The sequence below is a fragment of the Electrona antarctica genome, assembly GCF_951216825.1.
Source record: "Electrona antarctica genome assembly, chromosome: 7".
Classification (NCBI taxonomy): domain Eukaryota; kingdom Metazoa; phylum Chordata; class Actinopteri; order Myctophiformes; family Myctophidae; genus Electrona; species Electrona antarctica.
In genome coordinates this window covers 38,423,013-38,446,633 of record NC_136812.1, presented here as the reverse complement: position 1 = coordinate 38,446,633, position 23,621 = coordinate 38,423,013, and the positions used below count along the sequence as shown (strand labels likewise).

At 43.9% G+C, this 23,621-nt stretch overlaps 1 protein-coding gene across 3 annotated transcripts in view; it reads right to left on the bottom strand.

Moving 5' to 3' along the window:
* atf6 (activating transcription factor 6) overlaps window positions 1–23,621 on the bottom strand; it is a 48,941-nt gene that overhangs the window by 2,920 nt on the left and 22,400 nt on the right. For 2 of the 3 annotated variants that reach the window (XR_013790357.1, XM_079505234.1), the window contains exons 9-15: window positions 23,245–23,336; window positions 21,980–22,108; window positions 18,732–18,830; window positions 17,023–17,125; window positions 16,040–16,110; window positions 14,651–14,762; window positions 8,964–9,042 (exon numbers count right to left, since the gene is read on the bottom strand). Coding sequence is in view for 2 of the 3 variants with exons in the window: in XM_079505234.1 (XP_079361360.1) it covers window positions 8,964–9,042; window positions 14,651–14,762; window positions 16,040–16,110; window positions 17,023–17,125; window positions 18,732–18,830; window positions 21,980–22,108; window positions 23,245–23,336 (685 nt within the window). In the remaining variant the exon portion in view is untranslated. The remainder of the gene's footprint in view (window positions 1–8,963; window positions 9,043–14,650; window positions 14,763–16,039; window positions 16,111–17,022; window positions 17,126–18,731; window positions 18,831–21,979; window positions 22,109–23,244; window positions 23,337–23,621) is intronic. The other variant, XM_079505235.1, reaches the window with a different exon arrangement.

The following is a 23,621-nucleotide window of genomic DNA, read 5'->3' as shown; positions in this document are numbered from 1 at the left end:
TGTGCCTCTTGGGGAAGCACACCTTTGAGTGCACAGACAGACTAGTAAAACCTTAGCTACCAAATCCCATAAACAGCATGTTCAAGGATCCATCCATGTCAGGTTTATTTACATTACTGCACAACTTGCACTTAACAGACTTCTGCCTCGTATGGCTCTCCCTATGAGCAAAAGAGATGAGTTGGTGAAGAGTGTGACAATAACATTCCCCATATGGACTGCACAGGAATGGCATGCCACCACCAGGTCTCATGACCCAGAAAGGCAGCTAAAGGAGGCTTTAAAATGAGGTTGGTTAGAAACAGACGACTTTTTCCAGAGACACCTGTCCAAGACATTAGCTTCTTGAGCCCTGCCATAGGGTTTCCATATACTTGGGAAGCAGATGGGGAATCATGTTTAATCAGATGGGCGGTTGCTGTGTGATAAGTCCTTCTTCAGCTGGAGTATTCATGCCAGTGGGTGTATCTCTGTCAGTGTATGAGTCCATCCACTCTACTGGAGTGAAACTTGGCCTTTTCATATTCATCTGGCAACTTTGGAAGTCATCTCAAAGGAGTACAAAATCTACAAAATCTACAAATGTCACGGAATGTTTCCATTAAGACAGGAGACACTACGCTACAGTGTACTTCTTAAACCTTGATAAGATCATGCTGTATGGGTGTACAGAAAATTCTCCTCCAAGTTCAAGTTCCGGTTAAATGAAGAAGGGTCCTCATGGCAAATACTGGAGATAAGCTCTCTTGGTAGGCTTTAAGTAGCAGTGCAGTCTGATGTGATGACCCAGAAAAACAACTACAGTATAAGTAACAGGCTGGAAAAGCAGGTGCACACTGCACACTGCACACTGCACACACACAGAAATGTGGATTCTCTTTATTTCACTTTTCAGGCTATAGCCTTTATCAAGGAAGCTTGTGTGGATTAAGAAGTTCCATTCAATACCACAGACTGGTGGAATTTGAAAAATTGCTGTGGCAATTCTTTTTCCTATGCCAATTCCCGATTCCCTGTGTATTCTAGTCCATTTCATTGGTGGAAAGTAACAAAGTACATTTACTCAAATGTCATACACAGTACAATACACATGTATATCGGACGACACATCAGAATTTCTTTACTCCATAGTATGTATTGGTATGGGCCTGGCTCTACTGGCAGCAATCGCCAGTGACAAGCCAGCAGGGGACTGTGTCCTTGTTGCTGTACTAGTGACAACTACTGGTTGGCTCCTCTGTATTAGCAGACAGGGGGCCGTTGGCTCCTCTGTATTAGCAGACAGGGGGCCGTTGGCTCCTCTGTATTAGCAGACAGGGGGCCGTTGGCTCCTCTGTATTAGCAGACAGGGGGCCGTTGGCTCCTCTGTATTAGCAGACAGGGGGCCGTTGGCTCCTCTGTATTAGCAGACAGGGGGCCGTTGCCTCCTCTGTATTAGCAGACAGGGGAACGTTGGCTCCTCTGTATTAGCAGACAGGGGACCGTTAGCTCCTCTGTATTAGCAGACAGGGGACCGTTAGCTCCTCTGTATTAGCAGACAGGGGGCCGTTGGCTCCTCTGTATTAGCAGACAGGGGACCGTTAGCTCCTCTGTATTAGCAGACAGGGGGCCGTTGGCTCCTCTGTATTAGCAGACAGGGGGCCTGCGGAAAATGATGCAAAACGTCTGTGCATGTTACATCGTCCCAGTGAAACTCCTTGCCGTCAGGTGAATAGAACCAGCTGGTGACTCCATGTAGACGAGGCACATGGAAGTCTACAACTTCCCCAGGCCAACACTGGTGGTTGGCAGCGACAGGGAGCACAGTAAACGGAGGGGAATTGGCAACAACTAAATTGGGAGAATAAATGGATGACAATCCCAGAATAATTTGAAAAATAAATAAATTCAAGTTTACAAAACAAGGGGCCTAACTTTGGAGGAGCACATACACATTCAAAGACGTGCCATGTACAGTACAAGGACCATACTGGTCGCATCCATATTTCATGAAATTACAGTACCAAAACAGCTTGACGGGGCATAAACAGTGGGGCAGGGAACACAAAAACACACAGCCTGGAGGGCCCAACTTCAAAAGGCAGGTCTTTGAAGGGGCTGCCAAGACTAGACCTCTCCGTACTCTTGCCAGGTCTCCTTTCTCCCCTTTTACCGGTGCCATCTGGAGACGCTCCAGAAAGTTCCTTCCTGGCCTCTTCAGTGGCAGAATGTGAGCCTGTGTGCGCGCCGACTAAGCCCTGTGGTGTGACAGCATTACATTTAGAGGAAACTCAAGGGGGCATCTCTGGGGGACAGTGTTTGCCAGCTTGGCGTGGGCACTGACACCCGAGAGGACATGCTTGAGATGGGAGTTCTGTTTGTATCCAAAAGGAAGCAGCTCATCAGTAAGCATAATTACAGGAACCATTGGAGGCGATTTGAGTCAATAAGAAGGAATTAGGGCTTAATAGGATGCTCATTAGGGCATTCAAATTATCTAACAATCTGGCCAAATTTGAACTGGGACTTAAAATGAATGGCTCTATCATCATGATCGATCATCATCATCATCATCATCATCACCACCACCACCACCACCACTGAATTGGATATTTTTTAGGGGCGCTAGCCCCTCCTATGCACAGCTTTGTGTGCGTGTTGTACCACGGAATGTGATGATTTGATTGGCTGAGCACGGAATGTGATGTATTATGATGTATGATGATAAGAGCACCCCTCACTTCACACGAGTATGATTTTTATTTATATGAGAGCAGGGAAAATAAACTGTAGAAGTAGAGAGCTACTTATGATGATAGGAGTAACTTGTGAGGGCTAAACGTCTGGACTGGCATGAGTGGCGTCTAGTCAAGAGGACTGGTGGGGAATAGGATTGTTCTGTTTAGATTAGGAGAGTAGGAAAATGTGACCCTGTGACTCCTTCAGCACTGCCAAACTCTACACTTAACCCACTATTACAAGCTGCCTGTTAGCAACAATAACTAGACATTTAAACCCAAAGAAGGCAAAACAGACTGCAGTGTGGCATGTGCACGTGTGATAATATCCCAACAGCCTATTCACCTGATTTTTATTTTTATTTAAGTGACGTGACGTCAACCCTGAGAAATCCCTCTGCTCAAAACATGTCGGTTTCAATTGATTGAGCTTATTTTAAACTCAGGGGATCATTAAATAAACACTCCTTTTAAGGAGTTCAGCATTCAGCCACGGGAGATATTTTTAGAGGGAGAATCACAGAGGTCAAAAAAGTCAAGTGACTTCAACAGAACCTATGAACCATGGACAAACAGTCAAGACAGAACCTATGAACCATGGACATACAGTCAAGACAGAGGCAGGCGAAGGCCTACATCAAAGTCCCCATCGCCGCTGTTCAGTGATTGACCAGGACAGACCAAAAGATCAGTACGTATTAGCAGAACCTATCCGCCTCCAACAGATGAAAGCCATTTAGCTGAGTGGGGGGGGGGGGGGGGGGGGCATTCCTGAAAGAGAGCAACAAGGAGCTGGAAAAAATTATCCTCCGCTCCGGTGCAATCACGGCTGCACAGAGGGGACAGCATTTCTGCTTTTCTAAGGGTCTCCCGCAAGCTTAAGATGTATACTCACACAGAATCTTTTCAAACAAAGATTACATGAACATGAATGTAAAACACGCCTGTGAGACCGAGTCATCTGAGGGACATATAGCCTATGTACACAGGGTTTATGAGGGCCATGTGTGCTTTGACACGCCACCAATTCTTACTGGACAGATAAAAGGATTTCTGTCATGTCACGGGCTCACAACAGCAGGGAGTGGGCCGCATTGTGAGTTTGTTGATCTGCTATTTTAAATCATTCTGCACAATGAGTATTGAGTACTTTTACTTTTAGTACTTTAAGTGCATTTTGAGGCCAATACATTTGTACTTTTACTCAAGTAAATGTTAGCTGGGGATGAACTCGTAAGAAATCACCAAGATTTGGCTTATGGCGACTAGTTTTTCAATTTTGGCGTGGTGTTAGGTATGGGTATAATGTTTTCAAAACAAGTTGGGCGCGCCCCCCTAGTGGTCTGTTTGCACTGACACAAATATTAGTTAGGTATGGATGATAACCAAAATAATTGATAAACGAGATTTTTCAATGCATTCCGTTACTATTGGGTGTGCTAAATAACATACTAAAATTCTATGAAAAACGAACAACTAGAAAGGCATCGTTTTCAAGATGGTGTCCACGATCATAGATATTAAAAAAATAGATGCCTCATTGGCTGCTGCAGGTCGTTGGAGCCATGTGTGTTGACGGGAGGGTGGAAGAATTTACACTGGTAAAAAACTTGTCACCAAAAGTCAAGTAAAGTTCCAACCCAGCTATGTTGAATTACGGACAGAGTATTTCTATATTGCAGTATTGATACATTGACTTACTAAGTAAAGACATGTAGTACTTTTTCCAACACTGCGACCTTCCCACTCCAGCTAAGCATGGGAAGAGTAGGGCTGCAACTAACACTTATCTTTATAATCAATTAATCTGTTGTGAATTTGTTTTTAAATTCGATTAATCTGTGATTAATTTTAAACCATAACATAATAGTGAAATAAGGCAATAAAATTACAAAATTATAGTACGCACACCACATGTTATTTGAAACGAAACAGACTTGAAAGTGCTCAATGTGTTTACCCAGCTGTCAAAACAACTTACTTTTAAAACATGGAACAAAGACAGTCAAGCAGTCAAGTTTTGATAATAGAACATTTTTAGAACAACAGTAATTTTAATATGATAAAGCACTAAACCGAATTCCAAAAATTGTATTTGATATATTTTCTATTGATCTAATTAATATAATTAATCATTCCACCCCTACGTCAAAGTCAATTACCGTCTTCTGGCGTAAGACCCTTCTGGAAAATATACATATTTACTACTTCACTTTAAGTTAAAACAAAAATACACACAGCCACTATTTTTAGCTCTGACTTCCCCCATTCCTTGTTCTAGCACTTTGCTCTAACATCATATAAATATTGGCAACAACCAATGGGGCTATGTCACTTCCTTGCTTATAATGGTGATTATTTAGGAATTGAAAACGTTTCTACAGTCACACTTCATTTAGGGTTGTGTGTGTACAACAGCATCAGTGAAATGTGTTGAACACAAACGTAAACTCCAACATCTGCGCTCATCTGAACTCCTTGTTGAAAAACTGTTTTCAATCTTCTCTTTACAGAATGCCACATGATCAAACCCTTAAATTAGATGCAAAACTACTTTTCACAAAATAAGAGGGCAAAGACATCTGGTGTGAGCACAGAAGCACAATGTTTTGATTTTGTGGGTGATCTGTGTCAGATCATCCAAATCCAAGATCCTTTTCTTGTGGTGAAAAAAAACATCTTACGAGACCCAGTGTCTCTCACTGAATACAACCATTGTTGCCATTAGGAGCAATTAGTCGAAAAGGAGATCTAAGATTTCACTATTTGCCATTACTTCAATGGGCCATCTGACCGGTAAAGCTTCAGCATTCCTCCATGACAAGACCAACCAAGAACAATGTTTACCTTCATCAATCTTCATCTCCGTAACCCCTCACTACCCACACCCCAAAAAAGCATTTCCCAATGGCGCAGTCTTCCATGCTGAGTAAGAGGATCATATTCCACTGACTCACTCCTCCCTGGGCTAGCTGAAACACAAACCAAATCTGTTGCTCCATCCCGAGCCAGGGAAGGAGAGGGAGATAAGACTAACACAAGAGGATCAGTAATAAAGTTGCCAAATGAGCAGCCAAGAACAACAGTCTAATGTATTTCTAATTACTCACACCCTACAGTACTTTGGCCCGAGTCCGCCTCGACCAGAATGTTCTCACTGATCAGTTCGCTGTCATGCCATTTTTACAGTGTGGCTCTGCCGTGTCTAAGATCTGTGTGTGTGTGTGTGTGTGTGTGTCGTCTATCCAGAGCTAATCTCAAAAACCACTGGACGCATACTTTGTATGCATGCCGACAGTAATAAGCCACAGAAATAACTCAACATTTCTTTCACATATGTTGTACGCTTTTTTGAAATGTTTAATTACGTTTAACCATTCGGAACGCATGCCACTTCAGTTATGCAATAATACTTACTTATGTCAGTATTATGACGTATTGATGACATCAATGTCTTTCATATGGATATTTGCTATATTTCTGGAGAGCATCACACTCCCTTGGGTCCTCGTCAATATACATGCCAAGTTTTATGTCGATCGTTCTAGCCATGGACAAAGTATTTTCTACAGTGCAGGCACAGAGCATGACCTCTAACTTAAGTAATAAAAGTGTGTCGGTGATCCAGCAGTTATAGGGACCACAGAGGATAGTGCTGGTTAATTTGAGGCCAAGCACGGACAAATAGTTAGGAAACACTTTGGCCACAACTTCACTAATGCAAGACCAAGGTTTTTGAGAGGTGGAACCAAGTCACACATACAGGTTTTTAATTACAGTACTCAATAGGAATGTAACAAAATGTCACAATATTATGGGCCCACAACCGGTTTCCAAGGTTGTCTTATTTGTCTTTTTGACAAGAGGCGGAGGGAGCTATGAGTGTCTTCGCGGCGATCATGTGTGCGGGTGTTTGTGTAGATTCATTGATCTTTAGAACATCTCCCCTGTAAGAAACTAAAGCAGATGTTGTGGGGATCAGTGAGGCCATGCAAGTTCTACACGGGTGATCCCTGTGAAGACACCCATCGTCCTTTTGCATGGCAAAAAGGAGACACAAATAAACTTTGATCAATTTGGTTTTGTCAGGTTGCTGATCTGGAAAGGTTATGGACAAAAGCAAAACACTGTCAGGCAACAATCACACAATCATTGCGGAAAATAAAACAAATTGAGAAGCCAATTGTAACATCGACACCCAGAAAAGCTTGTTGAATCAGAACAAAACTCAAGCCAGGCCTAATTACCATAGTTCGTAGCCCCACATAACTGCCTGAGGGCTGAAGAAAAGATTTGTCCTAATGTTGGTGCTAAATTACACTTGCTAGACCAGGCGGTAAAGAGGTGCTGCTTCAGTGCTTCAGTTCTGGGCAGATCAACATGGGCACGCCACGCATGCAACTTGACGACGCACGCACAGGCGCTCGTTATTAAACGGCGGAGCTACGCTGGAGAAATGTATTATTATGAGGATCGGCTTGGCACATTTTGTTGCCCCCCTCGGTGTGTTGCCCTACGCACAGTGTTGCCCCCCTCGGTGTGTTGCCCTACGCAGTGTGTTGCCCTACGCACAGTGTTGCCCCCCTCGGTGTGTTGCCCTACGCAGAGCGTACTGCACCCCTCGGTGTGTTGCCCTACGCACAGTGTTGCCCCCCTCGGTGTGTTGCCCTACGCACAGTGTTGCCCCCCTCGGTGTGTTGCCCTACGCACAGTGTTGCCCCCCTCGGTGTGTTGCCCTACGCACAGTGTTGCCCCCCTCGGTGTGTTGCCCTACGCACAGTGTTGCCCCCCTCGGTGTGTTGCCCTACGCACAGTGTTGCCCCCCTCGGTGTGTTGCCCTACGCACAGTGTTGCCCCCCTCGGTGTGTTGCCCTACGCACAGTGTTGCCCCCCTCGGTGTGTTGCCCTACGCACAGTGTTGCCCCCCTCGGTGTGTTGCCCTACGCACAGTGTTGCCCCCCTCGGTGTGTTGCCCTACGCACAGTGTTGCCCCCCTCGGTGTGTTGCCCTACGCACAGTGTTGCCCCCCTCGGTGTGTTGCCCTACGCACAGTGTTGCCCCCCTCGGTGTGTTGCCCTACGCACAGTGTTGCCCCCCTCGGTGTGTTGCCCTACGCACAGTGTTGCCCCCCTCGGTGTGTTGCCCTACGCAGAGCGTACTGCACCCCTCGGTGTGTTGCCCTACGCAGTGCGTACTGCACCCCTCGGTGTGTTGCCCTACGCACAGTGCGTACTGCCCCCCTCGGTGTGTTGCCCTACGCACAGTGTTGCCCCCCTCGGTGTGTTGCCCTACGCACAGTGTTGCCCCCCTCGGTGTGTTGCCCTACGCACAGTGTTGCCCCCCTCGGTGTGTTGCCCTACGCACAGTGTTGCGCCCCTCGGTGTGTTGCACCCCTCGGTGTGTTGCCCTACGCACCGTGTTGCCCTACGCAGTGCGTACTGCACCCCTCCGTGTGTTGCCCTACGCACCGTGTTGCCCTACGCAGTGCGTACTGCACCCCTCCGTGTGTTGCCCTACGCACCGTGTTGCCCTACGCAGTGCGTACTGCACCCCTCCGTGTGTTGCCCTACGCACCGTGTTGCCCTACGCAGTGCGTACTGCACCCCTCCGTGTGTTGCCCTACGCACCGTGTTGCCCTACGCAGTGCGTACTGCACCCCTCCGTGTGTTGCCCTACGCACCGTGTTGCCCTACGCAGTGCGTACTGCACCCCTCCGTGTTGCCCTACGCACCGTGTTGCCCTACGCAGTGCGTACTGCACCCCTCCGTGTGTTGCCCTACGCACCGTGTTGCCCTACGCACAGTGCGTACTGCACCCCTCCGTGTGTTGCCCTACGCACCGTGTTGCCCTACGCACAGTGCGTACTGCACGTATGCCTGTTGACGTTACGGATATCAAGGCTGTATTTTAGTCAAACACCAGCTCTGTAAGAAAAGACAAAATCTAAGGTGACACAAAGCCTAAAAAGGGGTCTTCACGATGTCCGCACGATGTAAGAACAGGGAATAATAACCTTCCAAACACCAGACTTTGGCTAATTTTGAGCAGAAAAAGGAGTAATAAACAGTTAAGCACGCATACGTCGGATTCTTCTACCATGTGATAATTCCTTGCAACCATATTTAGCTACATGCAGTACATTTTTGTGAGAGGAGGTGTTGTTGACTCTGTTCCCAGCTCACCTGTCATCTATTTCACGTTGTACCTCTTAACACAACCAGAGGTCTCTAAAGAGGCAGTTCTTACCATTCATGGCTGGCAGCACCACAGACATTTTGGGTCTGCTTCCTTTGTTGTGGTTGGTGGCAGGCAGTAGAAGGTGATCCTGAGAATAAAAAGGTTAAGGTGATTAATAGAAAACAATAAATCTTTTGGAAGCTAAATGAAATGGTACTGTGTGCTTTGGCAATTGTTGTACATTATATCATGTTTCTGAGATTGAGCTCACATCCTTATGAGCAACTCGGCTCCTGGAATCTACTCCCCTAGTTGAGAATGATCCAGAAGAATACTTGCAGTACGGCAGAATAAAGGGGATACAGTTACAAGGGGTCCAAGGTTAAAATGGTCATAGCCAAAGGCGACAATTCACATGAAAGCCTCTCACACCACACAAGCTAATAACCGCAGCGTTCGGAAATCAAACTGCTCCCATATGAGCCTTTTCTCCTCATGTATCACTTCAAAGGCTTCAAAGCCAAAGCAGTTCAACACTCTCTTAAACTGTTTTGTGCAATCATAATCATAAGATGCAAGATGTAATAGTATGCACCCTATGCACCAAACCAATCAACAGGAATTCATCTCATTGTGCACTGGATGACCACAGGAAATACCTACAGTATTATTACATGAATTCAAAAAGAAATATCTAACAATTACCAAGACCATCACTAAACAATGAAATATCAAAACCTTAATATTTTGCTTAAAATAGTATATAAATATATAATAATAATTCGATCCGCTCTTTTTTATATTTATTTTTTCTTTTTCTTTGACAAATTGTGCTTATAAATAATATGCCTAAAAAAGGTAAGCCAGGATGAAAACACATAGGCAAACATGTTTTTCAAATGAGGTACTCAATGAGAGGGTCAAGAAAGCAAGCATCTAAAATGGTCAATGCCCTCCGCTCAGGACAAGCTGTGAGGAAGAGGCCACGTCTGTATGCTAGCAAACATGTGTGGGCCAGTCCTCTTGAAACTGCCCACACAAACAAAGACACAAAACAATGCAAACCTTCAGCAGCACATGAGGCCACACATGAGACAGAGTTTACTCAGTCAGTTTGATGGTGTCACTTGCCTCTTCCATGGGTACAGCTAGCGACTAAAATCTGGACCCGAATTCAAAGACGTAGGCGGCGCTTCCACGTATGAGGTGACAGGATGTGGAAAATGTGACGCCATTCTTTGAATCTGGCATCAAGTTGGCCATGTGGTGAAAGAGTTGCTGCCATTAATGACAAAAGCAAGCGGAGATTAGAAAAGAAGGGCTGGGGGGAGGGGGAAAAAAGGGAAAAGAATCATGTCTCTATAGAAAAAACACCTCCTGATCTGAACGGCCATCACCTTGTGTGGCTCAAGCATTCTGTTCCAGAACAGATGCGGTCTATAGGGGAAACAGCTAAAAACCTGCTACCGCCATCATATTTGGCTGCCAAAAGACTCGGTGTGAGATGATAAAGCAGGAGGTTGCAGATGTGAGGACAAGTGCGAGGGAGGGGGGTGGGTTGGTAAAGGCCAAGGTTGGGGAAGGTACAGGAACTCTGGAAAGACTTCAGATGGAGGGTAAAGTTGTACTAGGCTAGGAAAGGACGACTCGAGAAGTAGTGACTGGGCAAAGTCAAGACTAATTGAGGCTGGAGAAGGCGTGAAGAACTAAAACCATGCCAGCGCAGACAAGGGATCTTTGTACTGTGCAAATAACTGTAGATGTACAATACAAATGGAGCAAGGGCAAGTAAGGGAAAGAACAAGGCCCATGTCTGTATTCAGGGGACGTAACTGCAGTTCCTCAACAGTGAACTGCAGCGTTGTCAAATCTGACATGATGGGTGCAGCTGCCATGGAAACAGGTAGCCAAGCTTGGTGCAGACATAAGCCCAATTTATACTCTGAAAAAGGGTGATCTACAAGCTTACAGCGCGTCACGGATGCAACATGTTGTGAGCTTGTAGATCGGCTTTTTGCGGTGAGCGACACCGCTGTGCGACAAAGCATAAATTAGGCTGTAATGGCTCAAATCCCCACAGGTTGCAAATGGCCAGTGTTTCCACCACCTCACCTCAAGGCACGCTTACATAAAAGTCACAGGTGCTACAACACAGATGACCACAAAATGACCGGTACAATACAAACAGCTTTCGTAGGAAGTCTACGTTTTCCATCACCTCAAAGTGTTTCACTCTGTGCTGTCGGGTAAGTGACCTCAACATGACCACGTCCCAGTGCTGAAGATGGAAGACTGACCGCACATTCTATTAGAGCCAGACCATGGCAGAGTTTTGGGTCCGATGCCATTCCCCATTTTGGAATCCTACTTGTAGACCACCGATTATCGATGTTTGACCAATATTTTGTCAAAATAAATGGCAAAATCTTGAAATCAATTAGGAAAAGATGTGATTAAAGTTTCTATTTGAGAACATTTTAACGTAAAAGCACACAAACTGGTCAAAACAGGGGTACCAAGTAGGAACTGGATAAAAATCAGGACAATTCAGCTACATAATTACTGATAGTAAGTAATGTGTAAAACAAAGTAAAGAAATGTCCGATTACCACGTGTCCTCATTCAAAATGACCACGTCCTCCCACAGTGCTGAAAATGGAAGACTGACTGACCACACTTTCTATTAAATTAAGCTGTGATGATGAACATGGCAGGAGCACCAACAACAGGACACCAGTTGTATTGGTCCTGATTGGCTTCAGCGTTTAAACACATTTTAAATTTCAGCCCAGAGCTTTGGCTGTCTTGTAATAACATCACATGTGCTGGAACAAAAACAACAGCACGCCCCCTCTCAGGGACACGCACACCCTGAAACCCAGGAAACAAAATACAGCCAAATAAACTGAGGGGCGAAAAACTAATACAGGTCTGTAAAAATTAAGATAAGGTCACATTTGGCAACGGGAACAGTAATTTATGTACTCAGCATGTCGTATACAGCTTGTTGAGCTTACATTGTTTCCAATAATAATCAGTAATCAATGTTTTTGTTGTTATGAAAACCCATATTCCCGTTTCCAACCGTTATAATTGCAACGTTAGTGATTAGACGACACCAAATCCAAAGAGACAGCGAGGGAGGCAGAGGTCCAGAACTCCATGGAAAGACCAGCAGTGCACACATCTGCCGATCAAAACAATTATCATGATCTTGTGATCTCGAGTATGCGTGATCTTGTGATACTTTAATTATAATCTTGTGTTATCATGTTATAATGTTAAATTGAATTAAATCATTTCTGTTAAGTCTGTCCTCACTTAACCACCTTAACCTTGGTGTCCCTGTTCTGACTGGTGCAAACATCGGACAACAATGTTTAGTGTAGAGCAGGAGGGGGCCAAGTGTAGAACCCTTGGGAATCCAGTCAACTAAGTATAGCTTTTAAGTGTTTCATGCATTATTTTATTTTTTTGAGTGGTACAACCACTCCAAGGAACAGCAATGTCGGTGTTCACCTTTGTTTGTGTGTGACTATGTTTGTGTGTTTGTGTGTGACGTTAATGAGCAACAGTACCAATGAGTACCAAAAGTGGCGCTGTTGTGCCAGAAACAGAGAGAGAGAGAGATAGTGCTGCACTGTTGCCTGCTAATGAGAGAGAGGGAGAGAGAGAGGGGGGGGTTGATTTGCACCACTCAGTTCACACGGGTGTGATTTTTTTTACTTACAAAAAGGTTTTAATGATTTTTTTTTAAGTGAACTACAGTACCATGTTCCGATTCAGTGAAACAGCTGTCCGTCAGCAGATATATTGAAATTTAATTTCTTTAGAGGATAGCCCCTTGAGTTGTATCAACTCGTTTTAGAGGGGGTCCTCGGATGAAGGCTAGCTACTTGACCTTTAGAGGTCCTGAACCAGGATGCACCACAGCCTCCATTGTCCTTACTGTGACCAGGTCAACTCTTGGTCAAAACGTTTGGGAGATCTTCCGTGACATGGGTCTGTTAACCTTGATCTTACCGATGATGCAAGGCTAACTGCATGCCAAGTCTCTGACCACACAGACTAATCCTGGGGGTTTGACAATACAAGAATGCCCCGGGAGGTGCTAAGGCTGATGAGAACCAGAGGCAGAGTCCACCATTTCCCTGTTCAAGACTATGGTCACACGTGATTGTGAGGGAAGGGAACATGTCTTCAATTGAATGAACGGAACATGTCTTCAATTGAATGAACGGAACATGTCTTCAATTGAATGGAGGGCAATTTCAGATTTCACAGGGCTGTTCTCTTTCGCAGGATTAGTCATCTCTGACCCTTATTTTTCCAATAAACAAAGTTGTTAAGGCGGAAATTGACATATGTTTCTTGGCATGGCTCAAAATGACAATATTGTTAAACAGAGCGGCAACTCCAGTGAAGAACATAATATAAAAACTGGGTTATAGACAGGTTTCGTTGTAACTATACGATTAGAATTCTGGGAAGTGGTGAAATGTTTCCAGCAGATTCCTTTTGTTTTGGTCAGAACAGACGCATGTAAAGTAGATGGCACGGCACGTACAGTCGTGCACCTTTCTTAGGGAAGAAGTGACAATGTTCAGAAAACCAAAGCAATCAGGGAATCCCCTCTGAATAAGTTGTCCTGTGTTTTTCATAGCAAGAAAAAGGGAAATTAATTGCGGGTTACATAATCACAAAGAGGGGGAAAAGATTTCTGACTAAAGGCAAAGTGAATTAACGGTGACATGTGGTCATGCCCCAAATCCTAGAACATGGTTCTGATGATTACAAATGGCTAGACTGGAAAAAAGGTGGGGGGGCTACACCCATGGGTGTGTACGAGGTCAAAGACCTCACCCCTGACTCTGCGTCTTGCATTTCCATTTCAAATCTAAACCTCGACATGGAGGAGAAGCCTGGTGAGAGATGATAATGTCCCGACATGGAGGAGAGGGCCTGCTGAGAGATGCTAATGTCCCGACATGGAGGAGAGGCCTGGTGAGAGATGCTAATGTCCCGACATGGAGGAGAGGCCTGCTGAGAGATGCTAATGTCCCGTGCAAAGGGCTCGGCGTTGCTGCCCGCAACGCAGAGTCTCTCTGACCATTTCAAACCAATTAGCAGCTGGTGCCCAGCTTTGTGATCCGTTTCCTTTCTTTTTTCATTTTCATCCATCATTTCTGATTCATTCGTTCTTTCTTTTATGATTGACGTTTCATAAGTCAATCCATCTGCATCAAATCATGAAACATGTTTCTCATATCCAGCTCAGGAACTTGGAAAATATTAACAATTTGGAATAAACCTTAATGAGTAAAGTTCTAAACCGACACAGAGGCTGTGTTGGAGCCAGCGATGACTGCTCCTATCAACTACGTCTCTTTAGCACACAGATGCGTGTTAAACATCAGTTAACATGTTCAAGGTCCATATTTTAGCGGTTTATTCTTCTTCAAATATGCTTCCTGAAATAGCATAGTGAAGCTTTTAACCTGTGCCTAGCTATGCCCCATGTTTTTTCTGTTAGTTGAATTGAGATTTTTTAAAGAAACAGCTGAATATTAAAAAAATCACAAGTAGTCCTTTTTATCCCTAAAAGGACAGTGGACTGTCACTGTCCTTAAAATGTTCCAGAGGCATGAGTTATTTTTACCATGACACCATCAACCGATGGTAATAGACCAAGTATCCCTTTAAACTTGTACCAGTATTAGCCATAAACTATGTGCTGTGCTCAAGTTAAAACTCACCCTGCGGAATGACACCACATAGAAAGTGTCGCCGCGACGATTGATTTCATCAAAGAAGTCACTGTAAGTCCGGTGAGGGGCGTAGTAGACCTGGAGCTCACTGCCCGGACTCCTGTTGGAAGATGAAGTACAGTCAGGGATCAGAGAAATACTCAATGGTTGCCCCCCCACACCAGGGACTTGGGCCCGGATTACAAACCCAAAGTCCAGTTGGTTTGATTAACTTTTCTGCCTGGGTCCACTTGGAAAAGGTTGTCTGGAGTACAGTTTATGTGTACTTAAGATATCATACACATCCGGTGTGAAAACAATTAGCTACTTAAAAGACGGATGAAAACTTATGAAAACAAGCGCTTGGCTATATAAAATTTACAAAATCTGATCTGATTTTCAGGGCCAAACATTTCCACTGAGAGCAGTAGAAACACCCCCACTATAACCGAGGGCTATATTGGTGCATCTTTGTGGAGTCCTCATTGCCAACAACCCAGTGATGCAACTCTGATTCATCACTGGAAGACCAAACCTGATTTATTCTTGGTTGCGCATCATTTTGCGTAACGAAGATAGCCGATCTACAAGCTCACAACACGTCTCAGTGCAGCGCTTTGTGAGCTTGTAGATCTGCAAGTTTCGATGCACAACTCCGCCGCGCAACTAAATATAAATCACGGCTGACAGACAACAGAAGCTCTGTGGTTTCCTGGGTTTAGTGTGGCTGAACTCTGCTACAGTGGCTCTAAACAAGATTTACACTATGGGAACACCATAAAACTGAGGAGTGGGACAGCTACAAACAGATCCATCAAATTACACAAAGACACGGTTAAACATGTCAGGGTTGGAATCACGATTTTACGCAAATTGTCTTGTCAGAGAGTGAGAGATCTACTGCACTGCAAAGGTTAAGATGTCCATTTTAAAAGTGGGGATAGTGGTTCGGGGTCCTGCAGATGTGAAAGGTTTTATAGACTGACTTGCATTGCGGAAAACATTGTGAGGCCAAGAAATCCCTGGCTCTGTCAGGCAGAGCCAAACCCCTGTGAAGCTATGTGCTAAGCTCCAACTTTAGAACCACCATGGCATAAATCAACTACACTATAAACAGGGATGTGATGACGAACGCAACACAAGGAATAGAGGGAAGTTGGTATCTCACATTGTAAAAAAAATAACAATAAAGAAAATAAAAACTCTGAAATCAAATAAATGTGTATGCTGCACTTTGGAAAACAAAATACACAATGTGCTTCAGCTATTAAACTAAAGGCCATACTCGTAAAATAAATGAACGCTAATAAAACAAAATCACACCCCAATAAAAAAAAGTGCATGATAATAAATACGATCCCGTGATATAACAAATATTATATAAAACACTTGACTCACTTTTCTTCAGTGGGTTCAGTGTACTGGACAGTCACTATACGGGCGATATCAGCGTCCTCGTCGGTTGTCTCCTATTGGGACAGCGTGGCATGGATAGACGGACACAAACAGAGGAAGAGAGACAGTGAGAGATGGACGGAGAGGAGCAGAATACAGCGAGTATAAAAAAGGTAATATATGTGCCTGTGTTTATTCAATATACTACAGCTTGTCATCCAAACCCCTTGATGACACTTTACTAACAAAGCATGACTAATCTCCTCATAACACTACTCCCCATTGCAACCTCTCCTCTGACAAACTGGATCTAGTGTGTTATTCGTCAGAGCGTTTCTGAGAGGGGCTTGCAGCGAGGGCTCTCCTGGGTTCAGCAGGATGGATTGCCCTCATTAAGGCAGGGGGTGCTTGGGGAAACGGCAAACTGTCAATGCTTGTCCAGAAACGGCTAACACTTAACAAGCTCGAGGAGAATCATTCATTCAAATTAGTCGAAATGTAACTAAACAGTGGTGATATGTTTAGGTACGCCTTAGGATGCCAGGACTAGTTTAACAAATGGATACTCAAAATAGTGTAAAAGTATGCATGTGCTTGTGTGTGTGTGTGTGTGTGTGTGTGTGTGTGTGTGTGTGTGTGTGTGTACGTGCAAGCATGATAGAAGGCAGGTCATTACAGGCGGGAAATAATGCAGCTGAAAATGTTTTTTCCTTTGCAGAAACATGAATGACCAATCACCCCATTCACTAACCAAGCCACTGAGCAGACATGTGTGACTAGACCCATTGGAACAGATTAAACAGAAAACACAAACACAAAAAGTGGAATGGGAAATAAAGTGCAGCACTTTTTTTCCCAATTTTAAATCCCATAGACATTTTTTTTAATTCACATCACAGGTATTTTTGGCTTATGTTCCCCCCAGTATATGCATGCTGGGATTCAAGTGGTTAAAACAGATCCCTTCTAAATGTGTGGTGACTCACCAGGATGGTGCTGGTGGCTTTGTGCTGGTTGTTGCTCATGCGTCTGGACTTGGTCTGCTCCACCTCGTGTCTGTGGACCCAGCCTCTCAGTTCATGGGCCAACCTGCCAATCACAGTGGATCTCAGGTGTGAATGAATGCACATTATAATCTGTTCCGATAGACCTCTCACTGTGTGCTGTAAAGTTGTTTTTTATTGAAATTGTTCCATATTGCACAACATGCAGTGCACCTACTATTTTTGTTTTGTTTATTTAAATGGTGGGTTGTTATAATGTATTTTAAAGCAAAACTCCAGGATGCATTTGAATGTATAAATCTTTGTGTTAAAGGACAACTTTAGTTTTTTTTCAACCAAGGATTGTTATTAGAGAAAGTAAAAGATGAGTTTGTTGTTTTTCATTTGCCGCTTTCTTTCCTTTCTTTCCCATAGCGATTTTAGCTATTTTTGACAGGGGGGCGGGGGCATTCGAACATGGTCCTAAATATTAAAAATTATATCTGGCCACAAAAGATCACAGGATCTATTGAATGTGACAAACTGTCATATTGAGCCTATGACAGACCTTCACATTCAATAGATCCTGTGATCTTTTGTGGACAGATGTAATTTACTGGGGTCTAGTAGTAAATATTAATAAAGAAATCAATAACATCATATGAATATATGTTGGGCAGGGTAGATGGAGAAAGTAAAATGAAAGGGACATGGGATGAGTTCTGGATGTATATGAACCTTAAATGATTTCCTTGTTATTTTTCTTCTTTTTATTTTTTATTTTAACTGTTATGTTTCTTGGACTGGCTATCTGTAAGATATGTTGTAATGTTTGTAATGCTGCTTTGTACTGATCCTAGATTTTGTACGATTTTGAAAAACAAATAAAAATTTGAATTATAAAAAAAAATTAAATAAAGAAATCGCCGTAAAATGTTGTAAAAAAGGACGTAATTAGTTTGAATGCTCCCGCCCCCCGTCAAAAATAGCAACAATCGCTAAAACGAAAGAAAGCAGCAAATGAAGAAAAAAAACACCACACTCAACTTTTACTCTAATAACAACCTAAAACATGAACCAGGTAAAGTAGGTTAATACAATATAACTAGCACATCTGTAGTGGTTAAAGATGGTTTCCCTATGGATACCTACTGGTTGACAATGTCAATAACGTCATTTGAAATAGATGGGAGGCAATGTACACAACATGGTAATGGATTACAAATAAATTAACATTTCTGCATATCCTAAAAGATATAGAACACAACTTATGACTTGTGGTATATATTATTTGCATATTTTAAAATAAACAGCTCTAAACATATACTAGACAAAACGAAATAAGGTTTTGGACGCTGTACATGTACTGTGACAACAACTAATGGCTATTAACCCATTCAGGCCTGACGTCGAAATTTTTAAAAAAACGTTTTCTAAATCATGACAATTTTCGGAAAGATTTGAGGCACATTTTAACGATTTTTCAAAAATAGCAGACCTACAAGTTCATAGCGCGCCACTCGGTGGCGCGCTATGAGCTTGTAGATCTGCTATTTTTCAATAGCTAAATTATAACATAATGTTTAAAACACCAAAAGGGGTTCCCGCCCAAAATGGGTTAATGGTTAATGTGGTTAAACGCTAACGTGACATGGATGCGTTCCAGGTCTCAATGGGTTAAGTAAAGTGAGGGTAGAAGAACACAGACTGACTCGTTGCACTTGGTCATGTTTATGGGTGGCAGGCAGGGTGGAGGTGGTCCCAGGAAGACAGGGTCCTTCACCAGCATCAGGGCCTTATCTTCTGAACTACTAACCCAGGAACGGAGAGAAGGAGAACATATGACAGAGAGAAGATAGATTTATGAGGCCGTTACAGATGTTGGGAAATTCCGACACCATGCCATGCCAGAATCTAATTCTGAAATGACGATCTGTTAATCAAAAAAGGTTTCCACACAGGCGAGTAGAAACATCCATGGTGACATAAACGGGTAAAAGGAGCCTAGACAACCCCAAAACAAAACAAACGTGGTGTCCAAACGTGGCGGCAATTAAAACGTGCCACGTACAGAGCCCCCATGCACAGCTAAGAGTCCATTTCTACCACTGAGCGCTAAGGCAGAAGGCATGTTTGGATGGAGGGAGATATTAGGCTTTGAGCTTTATATTTATTATGCAAAACCTCTCGTCAACTTGTGGTCCTATACGTGATCACAGGACCTAATTATCTTATTCAATACATGAGCAAGGAGGGACACCACACCACCACCTCCAAACACCGCAGTTGTATTAGTTACTTATATTGTATTATATTGTACCATACAGATTGGTAAATATAACGTTTTATTCACACACGAAAAGTTATAGATTACAGCGAGTCAAAAATAAGGCGTGTCACAAGGGGTGACACAAAGATGGCAAACATGAAAGAGAGAAACCGCGGCTGTAGCACGTTGCATAAGATTAGCCCATTCAGGCCTGACGTCGAAATTAAAAAAAAAAGTTTTCTAAATCATGACAATTTTCGGAAAGATTTGAGGCACATTTTAACGATTTTTCAAAAATAGCAGACCTACAAGTTCATAGCGTGCCACTCGGTGGCGCGCTATGAGCTTGTAGATCTGCTATTTTTCAATAGCTAAATTATAACATAATGTTTAAAACACCAAAAGGGGTTCCCGCCCAAAATGGGTTAGGGATGAAAGCAGATGAAAGGAGTGGTCCACAGAGAACCTTGGCTGTTATCACAGCGGGCCTCCAGTCCAAACATTACGGATTAGCAGTACACTACTCCTCACGTCTAATTGGCTGCATCTTAGATTACATACAGTAAAATCTCCGAGCAAAATATTAATCTGGGCCAGGTGATGATGTAAACTGTCTACAGGTCGGTGTTCACCTGCGAGGGCCTCTGGATCAAGATGGCTGCGGCAGCTTTAATTCCTCCCCCGGGGGGGGGGGGGGGGAAGGGCTAGCTGGGACTGTGCCTCACGATCCAGTTTCTAAATGGCCTAGAAACGGTTCCGCGAGACAGAACATGGCAGAACACGGAGGCTATGTCGTAACTCTTTGTCATGGGTGCGTGTTGAGCTTGTCACACACACACAAGCACAAACGCGCGCACACACACACATACACACAGCCCAATGTCGGGTTGCATGCCCAACCCCAGCCCACAGCACCATACCCTTCACTAGGGCTGCAACTATCAATTATGTTCTTATTAACGAGTGTTCTGTCGGTTACATTTTCGATTAATCGGATAATTGAGAACCATGTTTTTGGAGATAATTAGTTTTAGTTTATATATCGATGAATCAACGCGAAAAAATCTAATCATCGACTAAATCATTAGCATGAACAAGAGCATAAGCCCTACTTTATATTTTGTCATTCAACAGTGTCACATGAAAATAGTTGATCTACAAGCTCACAACAGCTGAATATCAAAAAAACTAAGGAGGTCATATTTGACCTTAGGACGGGTGCTCATGCACACCAGGAAATAGTCATTGGTGGGGATGGGGTAGTGATTGTGGAGGAATACAAGTACTTGGGTACACCGATTGATTCCAAGCTGACATGGAATTCCAACACTCATTCCATCTATAAGAAAGGTCAGCAGAGGCTGCATTTTATGCGCAGACTGAGACAGTATAACGTGGGAAAAAGTTACTTTTTCATCGATCCTTTGTGGAGACTAGAGTGCATTGACATTTTGTTTTGTTTCATGGTATGGCTCATTATCATTGGATAATAAGAACAAACTCCATAAAATCATCAACGTGTCCAGCAAAATAGCTGGGGTACGATTTGAGAGTATGACCTCAATGTATGAGACCCGGGTACTCAGGAAGGGGAAAGCTATTACTAGGGACAATACACACCCGTTACACAGCCAATACCATCTTTTACCATCAGGGCGACGGTACATGGTACCTTCCCCGCAGGCTAGGGCCTCAAGATCGTTTGTTCCCATAAGTATAGGACTTATGAACAAGCAGGCTCCATCTCAGTTCCGTGCATAAAGTGTGATGTGATGCCTCTTGGAACTTGTTTCTTTATTGTCTATGTACTGTGTGATCTGTTTGTTTCCATATGTTTTATGTATATCCTGATGACTGCTGTGCACAAAACAAATTTCCGAAAGGACAAATAAAGTATCTATCTATCTAACAGCTTGAGGATCTATTTTTGCCATTTAATTTTTTTTTAAAGTAAAATGGGAACATTTTCTTAAATTCCTAAACAAATTATTTTTAATAATCAATTAGCAACTATTTTTCATAATTGATTAAATCGATTTGTTTTATCCACCCCCACCCTCTCGCACCATGCCGTCCACTGTGCTCGGCCCCGTCACCCCCTGTGTAACGGCTAATGTGTTCCTTCCTGTAAGCATTGGGTAAATGGTGCTGGGAAACCCGATACAAGAGAAGAATGGCTTGCATTAAAAAGCATGACCCACCCCATGCCTACATGTGACACAACACAGGTTGGCCACGCTCTACATGCTGTTCAAAACAACACCATTGGGGGGGGGGGGGGGGGGGGGGGGGGCAGTACAGGTAATGTACCAGACAAGAATGTTATTCAAGCAATTTACAAATTATGTCTGTGGACTCGTGTCACATTTCCAAGAAAATCCTAGAATCTTTATTTGTTTTGTGTGTAAGTCTTTAGAACAATAAACTGTGCCTGTTAATGTACGGCTTTATGTCAAGCAAGGCCAGACCCTCATACCCCTCCTCCGTTTCATAAACTCAGAGAGCTAGGGGGAGTGGGCGTGGGGTGCGGGGTCAGTCATCGTCTGGCACGTTGTTTACGCGTGGTGGTAATGACTCTGTCCGGCATCAAACCTGGCCCCGTGCACAGGTGCATCCTGGTCCGAATGCCGACACGGTATGTAAATACAGTACGGTGTCAGGGGGAAGGGTGTTGGCGGCTGAGCTCATTACCTGTTGGCGGGGCCGCTGGCGAGCTGCTCGGGGCCCACCACGGCCTCCTCGGAGAAGCCCAGCAGGTGCCTGCCACTGTGCTGCAAGGGGTCCGTCTGGAGCTGGGAGCCGGGGCCACCCTGTAACAGACTGGGAGAGAAATGGACAGGTTGGAGACAGGGGGCAATATGGGATACAGAAAGAGGGAGAAATGATATCAGGAAGGATCCGAAGGGATCAAAGAGAGAAATGGGGGCCTCGGACGGACCGAGGGGCCTCGGTATGGAGGAACATAATTGAAAAGAACAACACTGTAATGGACTGAAACGAATGCCAAATTCCACGCGGCCCCACATCCTGTGCACAGGAGGCTTTTAGTCTTCAAGCCATCAGTAGAATCTGATGGCGTGGAAGTGGTCTTGACTGAATAATCCAAAGCACACGCAGACACAGATACACGTGCGCACAACAGCACTCACTTTCAACAGTATCACTGTACAGGGTGGCATTTTCCATTCATTTTCAAAGGGATCTGGCCTCATATGTCAGCATAGAGCAAATTCCGGTGGTGAACGCCAGTGACATGTGTGCACACGCACGCACACACGCACACACACACACGATTAAGATATTAACATGATCAGAATGTTTTGTAGCCGACTGCAATTTGCCCTTTTGCATTACCGATGGTAAATGGTGGCATCAGCAATTTTATTTTGTCTGAAAATACACTGAAGTCTGTTGATTGAGCAAAGGGGCTGTGCTTGAACTGGCTTTAATTAATTTAATTTAATTGGCCAGTACTGGCTTTAATTAAATTGGCCAGTACTCACCAGCACAAAGTACATCTTCTGATGGCTTTTGTCGACCTGAGCATGCACCTTTATTATTATTCTGCGTTACTTAAGTTTCCCCTTGCCTTCGCCTGGATACTTTCACTGCTGCCATGTATAGTTATCGTGCTTGGTGTGGTTGGTCCATTCATGGTAATGTCAAAGTATACCCAAATATATTTTACTCTTACTGGTCCATTTGTATACTTTCAGAGTTAAATTAAACGCTAAGGAATTGACTGTGTAGTCACAAAGACCGATGCAACCTAAAATCCCATGCTACTAATTCTGTACTCTAGTCTAGTTAGTAAACATATTTGGAACTGAAACATCACATTCCCAGTGCAGAGTATATTCACACACTTGCACATGCATGCACGCACGCACGCACGCACACACGCACGCACGCACGCACGCACGCACGCACGCACGCACGCACGCACACACACCCACCTTATTGGTCCTACATTGAGCACAAGGAGGACCAAAACCGCCATGAGACAGACCGCTTTCCTTTTGGGACTGATGGTCTGAAGAACTGTGTTCTGTGGAGAGAGGAAAGCACATCACATTATCTTCAAATCTCAAACAAAAACAATCCTACTCCTGTGTCTCATACTGTGGTACTGCCATGACAACGTTTGTGTCAGGCCCTGCTCTTGCCCTGGTCAGCAGCAATTCAGTGAAAAGACAAAGGTGATAACTGTTTTCCATTGTTTGGGTTATTTTGTACATGGATTTTACAGCCTTTTCAGACGAAAAAGGTTAATGGTGCATTTATATAGTGCCTTTAAGTGCTTTAAAATGTGCATTACATTCACCAATTCACA